This window comes from Agelaius phoeniceus, chromosome 3 (genome assembly GCF_051311805.1).
Source record: "Agelaius phoeniceus isolate bAgePho1 chromosome 3, bAgePho1.hap1, whole genome shotgun sequence".
Taxonomy (NCBI): domain Eukaryota; kingdom Metazoa; phylum Chordata; class Aves; order Passeriformes; family Icteridae; genus Agelaius; species Agelaius phoeniceus.
Genome location: NC_135267.1, coordinates 63,683,035 through 63,696,938, shown reverse-complemented (window position 1 = coordinate 63,696,938; position 13,904 = coordinate 63,683,035). Strand labels below are relative to the sequence as shown.

General features: G+C 37.6%; 1 protein-coding gene across 4 annotated transcripts in view; it reads left to right on the top strand.

Moving 5' to 3' along the window:
• The window catches only part of ADGRG6 (adhesion G protein-coupled receptor G6), a 110,823-nt gene that overhangs the window by 71,990 nt on the left and 24,929 nt on the right, over window positions 1-13,904 (top strand). For all 4 annotated transcript variants that reach the window (XM_077175458.1, XM_077175457.1, XM_077175460.1 and 1 more), the window contains 6 exons: window positions 2,700-2,842; window positions 3,545-3,659; window positions 6,667-6,728; window positions 8,118-8,325; window positions 8,786-8,951; window positions 12,209-12,349. In XM_077175458.1, the coding sequence (XP_077031573.1) occupies window positions 2,700-2,842; window positions 3,545-3,659; window positions 6,667-6,728; window positions 8,118-8,325; window positions 8,786-8,951; window positions 12,209-12,349 (835 nt within the window). The remainder of the gene's footprint in view (window positions 1-2,699; window positions 2,843-3,544; window positions 3,660-6,666; window positions 6,729-8,117; window positions 8,326-8,785; window positions 8,952-12,208; window positions 12,350-13,904) is intronic.

Genomic DNA, 13,904 nt, shown 5'->3' with positions numbered 1-13,904 from the left:
TGTGGCCCAGGCCATGGCAGCTCAGGCTCCACCACCGCCTCCTGTGCCTCTGATGAGGATGCAGCTTCATAAATTGCTCTCTGAGCCAGCATAGCTTAACAGACCAGGACAAAGTGGGATAGACACTGGTCTTCCCAAGCTTTCCTGCTTGCTCCAGCTGTCACCATTTCAGTCAAAGAGAAGAGAAACATACTAATCCCTGTTGTGTTTAACTACACCACTGTTCATTTTTTAAAATTATATTGATGGCAGTAATGTTGGCAGTGCAGGTTACTATAGAGGGTGTGGAATTTGTAATTGATTACTGCTGTGAGAATCTATCTGCCTTTATATGTCACACAATGAAAGATTTAAAGTTGGGTGTAGCTAATCCAGTGACACGAGCAGAGCATGGCAGCGTTGCCATTTATTTGAATGCTGGCCTTGAGAATTTGGTCTTCACCATTATAATGTTTTCTTTCTGGGATCTGAGTGTGACAAAAGTGGAAGGAAGCACTGAACTTCATGTTGCGTCAGCTGTCAAGTTACAAAGTATTTATTTAGTCTGGGAAGCTAGCATGAGTCATTCTAAAAAGTTTGTGGAAATTGTTTTCATCATATTATGGAGTAGGCTCTTATTATACGGTATACATGACCTGTGCTTTAAGAGTTTCTCAGAAAACAACAGATTGGTTTAAGGGATTCTTTTTGCCAGTGCTTCACAATCAATACTTTTCTCTGTAATTTTTCAATATAACTGCAACTAGTTCTACCTCATCTATCATTATCCCTTCTATTTTGTTGGCATTGTCCTTCCTCACAGGTATGGATACTAAATATCATTTTGGTTAGTTGGGAATCCTGAAACAGGCAGCTAAGCAGTAGTGGTGACTGTTCAGAATGTCTGTTCTGCAGCCAGAGTGCTGAGGTAGGGAGTGGCATCAGTATATTAAGTTTTCCTCTCCTGAAGTAAAGGGAATAGATGACTGAAGCCAGAATCTTTTAGGAAAGATGGTTAAATGCCAGGAGACTCTGGGGCTGAAGTACTGGAGGGCTGAAGGAATTGGCAGTCCTGTAGGCAATTTCCATGCTTCTAAAAATAAATGTTGTAATAAATTTGTGCTTGTAACATATCTGAGGTATACAGAAAAAGCCTGCTAATGCATATCCACCCTACTGAGGCTATTTGCCATATAGATGTTAAACACCCCACAGAGACCAAAGCAATGTTAGGAGGAACTCAGTATCTCTGGGAGCAGGAAAGGAGAGACCTGGCCTGAGATAGCTGGAATTTCTCTGCTAAAATACATCCACTGGGAAAGGAGAAAGCCGAGCCTGCAGGTGGTCACATTTTTATCTTTCTTCTACAGCAACATGTAACCAGTAAAGCAGTGAATATGTCAAGAAAATTAGACACATCAGTAAAGTGAAGTTATGAGCTGTCATCATGGGGATGTCTTTCTGAAAGACTTTTTTAGTTGAAGTCCTGGTCTGTCAAGGAAGGACTACCTGAAAACCGTACTGGCCCTCTTCAGCACCTCTACAGATTTTTTTCTGCTACTCTTCTTCCCATAGTCCACAAGCCCCTTTAGCTCACTGTTGCTTTCTTGTGGCACAGGGGGCCACAGGTGAAAGCACCCCTGATGGGTGTGTGCCCTGCTCACTGTATGTGTGCTGGCAGTGCCACTGCTCCCCAGGCTGCCAGGAACAGCTCACACACTCCAAAGGTCTGTCTTTATTCAGGCTGATGGGTATCCAAAGGCAAGGCTAAGATGAAGACAGCCCAAAGCATGTTTGCTTTTTCCTTTTTTCCACATTTTGGCCTCCATGGACATCCAATGTTCCATGCTTTAGAGGCTTACCTCCTACTAGCCAGAGCCAAGTAATGCTCTTGGGTACCAACATATTCTCATCTCCAACAGTTCCTTTTGTCCCAGGAGGAAATTTCTGTGCCTTCCACTCTGGGCTTATTTCCTGTGTCCTGCTAGAACTGGTTTGCTGTTCATTATTTCCCTTCCAGAAAAGCAATGTTTTTGGACAAGGGTGGGGCCTGTTTTATTTTGTTTGCAGGAAAGAGTCTTGGGCACTTTGAACTACTTCTGATGTCCAAGAAAGTAGCAGTGGGCTACAATACAGAAACAGCTATTAGTGCTCAAACTTCGATTAGTCATCTGAGGAACTCGACTTTCCTAATTATGACTAAAAGCTTCAGAAGTATGTCAGGGTGTTTTTCACTCCTTAAAAAAACTTAAGAGATTTAAATGTTAGGCATCTGTTCTTTGTTAACCTCCTAGTCTTTCTCTGTATTCCAGAGGTGGATCCTCTGGAAGATGACTTGTCCCACCCTGACAAGTTTTGTGAGGTGGGATGAATCAGCTCTTAAGTTCCTAAGCCATTAGCAACCAGATGTTTAAAATTAATTAGGGCCCATTTAGAATTTACAACTCTATGGTTTCATCTTCTGAACTCTTCTGAAAACATTTTTTAGCTCTTTTGATGAGATGCTTTTTAAAGGTAACTAGGAGATTAAATTTCCCAGCCGTATTTTCTTGTCATGGTCCTATATATACAAAAGTATTAATTTACAGATAATGAGCAACACTGTTTTGGTGAGCAACACTGTTCCATACTCAGAAAACCAGGGTTTGTAAGATATTTTTATTTCCACACATTTGGCCTCTGCTCTCCTGACTGAAACACTTGGATAATTTTCTTTGCAGTTTCAGTGCTTTGGCTCTTCTGGTTTATAATTCTACCAACAATATCAATTTAGAAGAGGAGGACATCCGACAGAAGCTCATAAGTAATAATCGAACCATGGAAGAGGGATATCAACTTCATACTGTGGATGTTGATCCAGTGGGTGAGTAGTGTTCAGCTTTGTTACACAACAAATTTTTTTTTTTGCTTGTTCATAAATAAACGTCTTCTATGTTAAAATAATTACACATTTCCAAACAGTATGATGGTTTCAGATTTTAAATTGTCCCTATAAACCTAGTTGTTCCACTAATCTCAAAGAGCCATGCTCAAAATACCACTTTTAATGCAAACAAAGTTACCCAAATTGCTTTAGTCAATGTCTTGCTGTCTGGTTTAAAGAGGCTTGGAGGTTCCTGACAGCTCCTCTGGTGGTTTGAGGATAACAAAATATGCGTTACAGCCAGAGCTAAAATGAGACATTTTGGACCTCTAAGGCCCCTCATCCCCACTTCTCAATGGTGTTTGTATTTCGGACTACAGTTGCCCTTAATCAATCTTCTTTTAGCTCTAATCTCTTCCCATTCAGCTTGTAGCAAAGATTGCCCTTCCTTTGGAAGGGAGGAGGTGGAGGCTGCTGGAGTGCAGATGGATGCAGCAGACACATTTAAGTCTTGCCTTTGAGCAGCAGCAGCGGGGATGATTCCCTATTGTGCACCCCTCTACTGCCACTCTATTGCAACAACCAAGCATTTCATTTTAAGACAATTTTGTGCTGTAGGCTGATTGATGAGCTGAGGACAACAAATGGAAGATGATTAGGTGAAGAAATTTGCTATTAACACTGATATACTAATTTTTACAGAAAAATGTTTAGCTGAAGAAAACCCTCCAAACTATTTTTGGCCAGATACCAGGCCTACTGTGACCAACTTCACATTTTGCCACGGGAGCTCAGTTCAGACTGCATCAAGAACCTGGTAGGTGTTCAAATGTCTGAGAAGCTGAGTTGTTTCTCATGCAACTTTCTGGTTATATATAGGTATTATTTTGTTATATATAATGGTTGTCAATGGCTAGTATTGTATTTCAGGAAGATTTTTTCTATACCATGAGAGATTAGGGAGGTGCAGTAATATTTTGTATTTCATTGATAAGAAAAAATCTCATCTACCACTTCTGTAGGGCATATTGGGGCCCACAATTAATGCATGTTCAACATGACTATAAAAATAAAGTCTTCTTACAGAATGAAACTGTTTTACTCAAGTCACAGAATCATAGAATGGGTTCAGGTTGGAAGGGAGCATAAAGATCTACTAGTTCCAAACTCCCCTGCCATGGGCAGGGACACTTCCCACTAGACCAAGTTGCTCAGAGCCCCATCCATCCTGGCCTGGAACGCTTCCAAGCATGGGGCATCCACAACCTCTCTGGACAACCTGTGCCAGTGCCTCACTACCCTCAAAGTAAAAAAATTTCTTTCTAATATCTGGTTGAAACCTAATCTCTTTCAGTTTAAAACCATTTTCCATTTTCTGGTCACTACATGCTCTTGTAAAAAGTCCCTGTCCAGCACCCTTTAGGTGCTGGAAATGCCCCAGAGCTTTCTCTTCTCCAGGATGAACAACCCCAACTCTCTCAGGTTCTTTACAGGAGAGGTGCTCCAGCCCTCTGATCATTTTTGTGGACCTCCTTTGGACTTGATCCAGCAAGTACACATTTTTCTTATCTTGCAGGCTCCAGAGATGTATGCAGCTGCATGCAACCAGGATGTGGTTGGCTTTCTGGGCTGCATCTTCCACCACCATCCCCAAGTCCTTCTCTTCAGGGCTGCGTTTAATCCCTTTTCCTCCCAGGTCTCCAATTGTCCTTGAGATTGCCCTGACTTGCATGCAGGACCTTGCACTTGGCCGTGACCTTTATGTTACCGTACCCAAAGCTTCAAATTTGCTACCACTCCACCACTACTATCTAACTTGTGCAAGAATTAGAATAAAATTCTGTGAAGATGAGACGTGTATTTGGTTTAATGCAAAACACCTCATCTCATTAGGGGAAAAGTAAAAGAAATTGTGTAACAAATATTTTGCCAGTAGTTAGTCATAACTGAAGGTGGGGATAATCTTATGCTTAAAGATCTGAACTTGAGTTTTTAAGGTTTAAGAAATTTTCCCTAATATACGGGGTTTTTTGCAAACATCTACAAAAGACTTTGACTCTGTATGTCCATTTCCCATTTGTAAAAGGGGAATATTATTACTTCTGTTTATATATTACCAAAATATTATGGCTTTGATCTCCTTTGAGTGCCTTAAACATGCTAATGATGATGCAATATTAATTAATTGCTTCAGTATTTAGGAAGATTACTTATTAAATGCAATATATTAGTCTTATCCACCCACATTGCATCTGGAACATGTTCTGAGAAGACCAGATCTCTTACTTTTTCCAAATAGTATGGTAACATGGATATGAATCAGCTTTGAGTTTCAGTGCCAAACAGGAAAGCAACCCACATTATACTTAAATAACTCACTTCCTCAGCCTCCTAATCTTGTACAAGAACTGATTCTGACTGACCAACTTTTGTTGTAGAGTGAGTAGTGCAGAAATCAAGTTGTTTTTATGTCACAGCCTCAGAATCAATAAAAATTTAGGTTTCTGGCCTTTGCTGTTCAAGTATTGCTTATCTTTATTATTCATTCGTGGTCTACAAATGATTGTGTACAGCACTTCTCATTTAAAAAAAAAAATTCCTGTGTTCTGCCCTGTGTTGTGCCTTCCTGTGCCCCACAAGCTTTTGCCAATATGGAACACTGGTGGGATTTGTTTGGAGAGAAAAGGAAGCTCTTTTAAAAGTCTCTTCTAGTCATCTGCATTCCACAGTAGATGATTACCTGTGCTGTTGCAATAAATGTGATCAGCTGAGGAATAATGTTATTTTATCATGTGCTGAGTAAAGGGATAAAGTTTTCCCCTTTACCATCCTTCCTTTGTCCATGCTGTGATAGCATGATTGTCTTTAAAGAAAACTGAGGCAAAAGTGTTTTCAGTTTTGGAGCCATTTTTATAGGGTGGCAAAGGCTGAGGGAGCTTGGCCTGTTCAGCCTTGAGAAGAGATGACTGAGGGGACCTCATCAATGTCTATGAGTACCTGAAGGGAGGGTGCCAAGAGGATGGGTCCAGGCTCTGTTCAGTGGTGCCCAGCAATAGGACAAGGGGCAGTGAGCAGAAACTGATGCACAGGAAGTTCCACCTGAATGTGAAGATCTTATTTACTGTGTGGGTTACCAAGGACCAGAATAGATTACCCAGAGAGGGTGTGGAGTCTCCCTCACTGGAGTTACTCAAGAACAGTCTGGACACAATCCTGTGCCATGTGCTCTGGGATGACCCTGCTTGAGTTGGGCAGTTGGACCAGATGACCACTGTGGTCCCTTCCAACCTGACCCATTCTGTGATTCTGTATTTTGCTATGGTAAGGCTTTAGAAAACAACTGCAAAAAAGGAACCTTTATATCTGCCCCTAACTTTGGACCTGGATCCAATAGTTACCTACCCTAGTTTTCATTGGTGGAATAAATTTATACCTTCACATGGCTCCTGTGCATGTTTCTTATGAGAGGCAGTATGTCTTGCTATGGGCTAGATCAAAGCCATTTATATCAAGGAGAAATTATAGAAACAGCATATGCCTAGACCATAATAGGGGCACAATAGTTTGTGTCAATATTTGGGTCTTTCCTGAAACACAAAGCCAGAATTTCCACTGAAAAACTGGGATTTCTTTCAGCACTATCTTGTAATCAATCATATACTTCACTGTCAAGTATATATATTGTGTTTCACTAGGGGCCATGTTGCTATGAATATTGGGAATTGAGAAGAGTGGACCACTGTGAAACCTACATAAGAATTATGAAATATTTATGTAATTTTGTTATGATATTTCATGTGAATTTTCTCATTTTCCCTCTTTAGCTATTTGGGTCTGCAGAATTATACATCATACTGGGGTCAACCTGATCTTAGAAATTGCACAGGTGGGTATATTAGTGTTGGTCTTTGGAAGAATATATTTTCTCTTTATGCTAAGTTGTTTAAAAATATTTCTAAAAATCAGTGCAAAGTAAATAATTAAACTCTGGGGAAGTGCACCCAAGTTCAATTCAGCTCACCCATTTAGAGCTCTAGAAAGCAATTACTGAATTAAATCAAACTCTTCAGGCAATTTAATCAAGAGAAAAGGAAGGTGGTATCTTACCTCTATTTGATATTCAAGTTAGGAAAATTTTTAAATATTTTGAATGCCTGCTAGGGGAAAGGCTCCTGCTCTCTTCACTGGACTTACAATCAGATATTTGCAGATTTATTCTCTGTTTCTAAAATACCCTTTTATGTCATTTTGGCCATGAAAGAGTAATAAAATAAAAGTACAACAATGTTTTGGTCCCTTTTTTTAGTGCCAAAGCTAGTGAAGAGAATTATACAGTCACATGTATAATATGCAGAGCACCTACAGTAAGCTCTTGCTCTGAATTGCTGTCTTGGAGAAGCCTCTTTTGGTGTGCTAGGGAGCCTGGCTGCCTAACTCAGTCAATTGGGTACTTGCACTCAAATTATATGAACAACCTCATGTCATGTAAGATGTAAAATGAACATTCCAAAGTAAGTATATCAGAAAAATGTATTATTAAAAACAACCCACAGTCAGTTGAGAAACTAAAAAGGACGATCTTTCAAAATGTTATTTGCAAATTCCATTAAACTTTAAATGTTTTGGTGTTGTTATAGGTTAGGGTTTATATTAGTTTTCTTTCCAGGTGGCATTGAAATTACCGTTTAACATGTTTTGCCATTGGACATGCTATCAAACTTTCCTTATCAGGAAGATTCTTGTCATGAAATTTGCTTGTGTGTTGTGCTTGCCAGGACTCTGACAAGTAAGAGTAGCATCCTCTGAAAGAAGTGAAGCATTTGCAAGGGGGTCAGACTTTCTTCAGAAAGCTTAAAAGAGTGAACACTTTTTCAGTAATAGAGACTTTGGATGCATTTCTTTCACTTCAAGAGTGAAACTTTTTCCCAGTGGAAAAGAAAGGATAGCATAAGGAGGGAAAAAAAGAGATACTATCCATTGTATTCCTCTCTTTTTCATTCAATCCTCCCTTTCTAAAATAGTTCCGATTTACAAACTCAAATCAAAACAAAGAAAAGAAAGACACAGCCAATGTGGATAGTATATAATCAGCACATCCAGTATACTTTTTTTAAAAAATTTTAAGTTTGACAAAATGATGAAATCCTATGTTCATTACATATACCATAGAACATACCCTAGCTTTCAATAGTGATGATAAAAATTTGCATTTCTGGACTACTTCAGGACTGTAATGCATTATTTTTGCTTTTTGCTTGATTCTGTATGCTCACAGAAAATGCAGCAGATATTGCCAATCAGCTTCTGAATCTCACTGGTGAGGGGCAGCAGCTGACCTCTGACAAAGTAAATGACGTTGTGCAGAAGCTCAAAAAAATTGTGAATGATGAAGAAATTGATGAATCTCTGGGTTCTACCGTGGTGACAATTTTTTCCAATATTCTAGCCAGTTCAGACAGTGTATTGGCAGCCTCATCTTCAGAGTAAGTATTTCTGCATTTGAGAAAAGCTTTTGAGAGCAACCTGCAAGGCTGTAAGGATTCATTCTTACATGTATAGACAAACAAGAAAATCAAAGTTTTCTGATTTCCATCAAAAACAATTTTCCAAAACAGATACACATATTTCTTCTTTTAGTGTGCTTGACAAAGTATTTGGATGGAAAAGAAGTCTTTTGATACATGACACAGCATAGATATAAGTATTGTTGGAAAATTATTTCAGGACCAGTGATATGTAGTCACACAGTTTCTGTCAGTAAAAAGCTTTTGTTTTCAAGAGACATGCATAAATTTACAGTCCAACAGTCTCCTTGTGAATACACAGATGGGTAATAAAAGCATAGTAACAAGAGGATCATCTTGTTATGTGAGGGGCATGCAGAGCATAGGTGGGGTTTTTTCTGTATTCAGTTTTCGGAGTAATTTTTATTTCTGTTTTTAGAGCTCTAAAAACTATTGATGCCTTGGCTTTAAAGATCCATTTTGCTGGACCATCCATGAGTATTTCAACACGAAATCTCGCACTTGGAGTGTCTTCTATAAATTCAACTTCATTCAAAGGTGGTGCTTTCAGCGTCAGTCCACAGAATAATGCATCTGATTTCCAGGTACACAACAAGCAGCTGTATTTGAACATGAAATGTGCCTGTTGTTCCAAGTGTGTTTACTGTGGTTCCTATAAATCCACTTACAACTCCCAGTTCTCCCCCTACTTTCTATTTCCTTTTTCCTACAATCATCCAAACAGATAACAGATTAATGTAGTATTTCCTTGAGTGACAGGAAACACAGATAAACTCACATTCCATGCAGATAAAAAGTAATTTGGCTTATAAATCCACAACACACTTGACCTTTTTTTTTTAGTTTTGTGGGGATTTTTTTCTAGTGAAAAAGGAAAATAACTTTTAACAATCTGTGGTACTGACCACTGTACAATATCTAACAACTCTTCTGATGTCTTTCAGCTTTAAAATAAAACACCTATATATAGGTATCTACTTATAGATTTCTGCAGATATAAAAGTTCTTCAGCCTTCCAGTAGTTTAAATATTAAGTGCTAAAAGAAACCTAAGTCTAATCCAGTTGTCCACATATAGGTTGATTGGCTTGTACCATTTAGGATATCTGAGGCATTCAAGTCATTCATGTGGAGCTTTACCAGCCTAGACATAAAAAATAAAATGAACAGAGATCACACAAAATTTAGGAAGGTCTCCAGTGCTACAGGATCTAGACAGGATACTCTAGTTAAGATATTTATCATCACCTCAAAAATATTTTTTCTTTCCTTTTTTTCCCACAAATAGAAAAAAACAGACATCTTAATATTTGAAATACTGCTTAGAAGCACACGAGCACCAACAGGATTTTCCAAAGGTCCTTTTGAAACCAGTAGTGATGAGGTGCCAAAAATTTATAAATTTCACTACATCTTAAGACACCTAAATGCTTTTAAAAATGCAGTACATTTTAATTTTTTTCAGTTAAATAGGAAGTCTGTGACTGAGGTAATGTAATGTCAGTTTCCCGGGTGTTTAACCATTCAAGTACAGTGAGTCTTACTTGGAGAAACACATAGAAAATATTACACGGAAAGAGAAAAAAATCTGCTATCATTTGGGCCAGAGGATCTAAAACTGAATTCAACAAAATATGGCTTTATATAAACAGTTAAAGACCAATCACTAGAGTATAAGTATTGTATGGAAACAAAATAATTCCTGCGGCAAACTGGCAACACAACAATCCTAATAAATGTCTGATCATTTTATAAAACATGATATACTGTAAAAATCAAAACAAGAATGAAGACAGAAAAATGTCTACTTCCTAGAAGAAGTAGTAGTAATATAATAGTCTTTAGGACTTGTACATATATGTAAATTTTGGATCAAAACTCAAATGCTTTTTTAAATAGATAAAAATAGATTTAATGTACTTGAGTTTTCACATATCTATATTCCTAGATATTTTAGTTAAAATTCCTTTGAATCAATTTTATCAGAAATTTTTGGTGATTTTTGTAAATCTACTTTTGTTTAACTCTCATATTAATGAAGCTTAATAGCTGTTTGTGAAGCTGAATAGTTCTTTGTTATCAAAGGAATGTTTCTCCTGCAGATTTCATCCTTTATTTATGGAAAGAGGAAAGGAAAATTCTGAAGCCAGGTTTTAGATGATCATACATAGAACAGGAATTACCATCTGTGGCTTGAGGACATCCAGGAATTTTCTCGTCCAGGAATCATTTATTACAGCACTGTCTAAATAATCATAAAATCCAAACTTCGTCAAATTATTTATACTGTTCCTATTGGAACATGAGCTTCTTTTCAGACTTTCACATTTCCAACAGCTGATTGAGAATTCTTAGCATCCTTCCTACCAGAAAAGTTGCAGCAGCTGTGGGCACCATTTATATTTTCCATGCCGGTCAGAAAGATACTTTCTGTCCCTGCTGAAGGGAGATTCCCTTGTGAAAGCCCACGTTTTTCACCACTGTAGTGATGATCTATCCTAGGCTCATCAGGGAACATTAAACTCTTCAAGCTGTATGTCAGAATGTTTCCAGATATTTTTTTTTCTTGTATTTTTTTCTTAAAGTAGATACCAAGCAAATTTATCCATGGCAATTTGGAAAGATTCTATTTCAGTCCCCTGTGTCTTTATGTTTCTTGCCAAAATTTTGACTAAGTTAGGTTTTGGTGATTCATATTATTAAATTGTTCCTGTAATATATCCATGCTTCTTTGGAGAAGCCTCTTCTACCCTGTTTGCAGACAGTGCCTAATGGGACATCTTTATCACGTACACACTTTTTGTTTACTGTGGCAGAATCAACCTCTGAAAACCTGGTCTTGAACTGCATTTATCCCTGTCAGGAGATGTCTGTGAGCTACTTCTTACTGATTTCCAAGGGTGAATAATCTGTCAATAGCCTATGACTTTTAACTTTCTATTAGCTAATGATGCTTTTAGAATGACACAATTGTCCATGAGAGGCATAAGTACATGGCCAGGATGCCTCTGGGGAAGTCAGTAGTGGGAGTTCCCATATCTCAGAGTAAATTCTGAAGTGCTTTTACTATAGAGTGAGCTAACTTTACTATACTGTGAGCTGGCTTGTTCCCCTTCCTTCAATGGATATGGTGGCACACCTTGAGCAGGCCATGGTGGAAAGTGATCAGTCACAGAATTGCTAATAAAATGCAGGGTTGCATCCTCTTATTTCCTACTCACTTGTTATATTCCTGGGCCACAGAGGGCTTTTAGATTTCTGATACATTGCCGATAAAGATTAAATTTATATGATGTCATAAAGTGTCTTTTTTTGTGTTAGAGAGCACAATAAATATGGAAAACTGACATTAATAATTTTTAAATCTGCTTTCCAGAGAAACTATAAAAGCTCATAAGAAAATTATTTCAGATGTGCAGATCAAGGCAACTAATACAATTTAATAAAGAAAGATTCAGAGCATATCTTTTAGTTCTCAGCATTGTTTGCTATGAGGAAAAGTATTTTGAATGCTGCTGGAAATGGTTCTGACTGTTGTAATTACCATTTCATTGTTTCCAAATCATCATTATAGCAGTGGAGGAGTTTGTTTCTTTGTTGGTTTTATCTAATATCTTTTTGTAGCAGAAGGCTGATCTCATGCTGGAAAAGTGGGAAACCTCCCTAGCCTTTAAAAAGTTTATTTATTGCATCAACTCGAACATAGTCATTTTAGCATTTTAGTGTTGATTGGTTCTAGTCCCAAATCTAGATATTTCTGTTTAAGAGTGTGAACTCAGTTGTGGACAACAGATGGTTTCTTTACTGTTTGAAGATGTTCTCCTGTTGTTTTTATTTAACAGATAGATTTTGACAAGGATCAGACAAGTGCCATCGCTTCTGTTGTTCTGCCACCAAGTTTACTGCAGAATTTAAGTCAAGACGAGTTTGAAGTTATATCCAGAGCTCAGTTTACTTTCTTCAATAAAAATGGTCTTTTTCAGGTAAGCATTAATGTACTTGAAGTCACTACAGATAGAGTGAATCAAAGCCAGCTGCTAAGTTTCCTGTAGTGTAATCCTTTCACAGTATTTCATGAGTTACAGGAATTAAATGATGACAGCAAATGTAGGCACTAAAGACAGTCTTATGTTCAGAGCAGCAAAATAGTTGAAGTGCCCAAGTTGAGTTGAAGTCAGTGGTTTAACTGCAAATTCCTCTCACATGTGAAATAAACCTTTTCTCAGGGTAATCTATGGAAAACTGTATCCCAACTGCTTAAAATAGAGGAAAGCAGCAAAAGCGTTTAAAAAAGCCTTTAATTCTGTTAAAATGCATTAATATAACTCCTTGATTTTCAGTGGAGACAGGTTCTTTTCTATCAGGAGGGAATTTGGCATATAACACTGCCAAGTACTCTCCTTTTAAGAGCTGGTTAGCAGTCGTGTCCAGCTGACTGCCCTGTATTCAGTTGGGAATCCCAGGCTGATGGTTAGGAGCCAGAGTATTTTTGTTCATATATGTGTATATATATACACACTGTTCTTTTCATATCTGTGTTCTCATAAGCATACCATATTTTAATAGGAATAAGGAGAACAATACTTGTACCTGAAACCTAAACATGCTCAGGTAGATTTGATGTTTTATTTTTCGTGTCTTATCAAATGGTAATTGTAAATAGTGCCTGCATGGTAGGTGCCAAAAATGTTTGGAAGAGTTTGCAGCTTGGAAAAAGAAAACCAAAACCACAGTTATTGGGGAAAAAAAAAGAGTTAATTAAGAAGGAAACATTGTTTCATGGTGAACTGTAGAATGTGTCTCAGAAGACTTGAGTTTGTTTTCCCATCAGTATTTCAAGTGACCTTTGGCTCTTGTGCATCCGCAGAACTCCGTAGTATTGTATTGTCCCTATATTATCGTTTTTATTGGCAGTGTATCCAGATTCTTCAGATAATCTAGGCAAGAAAATACCCATGACCCACAGTTGCCTTCTGAAATACACCCCAAAGTATTTTTATTTTAAATTGTATTCGTTTCAAGCCTGCTTTTGAGAAAAACAGGATGAATATCTTTAATAAAAAAAAAACCCAGAAGAATACAGATGAAGGCTGGTCATAATGGCATAAAATCATATGAAGTCATAATGTGTCCCTTAATGGTGCCAGAATGCATTTCTAAGTGGTACTTAATAAGCCATTGAAAAACAAAGACCATAAAAATTGCACCTTAATTTGCAACTAAAATGCCTTTCATTTTTTATGTGTTTTTCAAAGTCTTTATGGGTGATGTCTTTAACACAATGAATTAAAAATGTGCAACCCTTACATTTTTAGGAAGTCTAAAAATAAAGGAAGTTAAAGAAAAAGGGGATTAAAATAAGTCTTACAAATAAACTCCACATGCCATCTCAAACCAAATAACTTTATCCATTAGTATAAGAGCAATTTATTTGTATTGCAGTTCATATTTCTTCCATGTGCAATTATGAATATCTGAATGCTATTAGTTGTCTTCCTTAAAAGTATTCAACATAACAGTGAAGCATAGTTTGCAGTA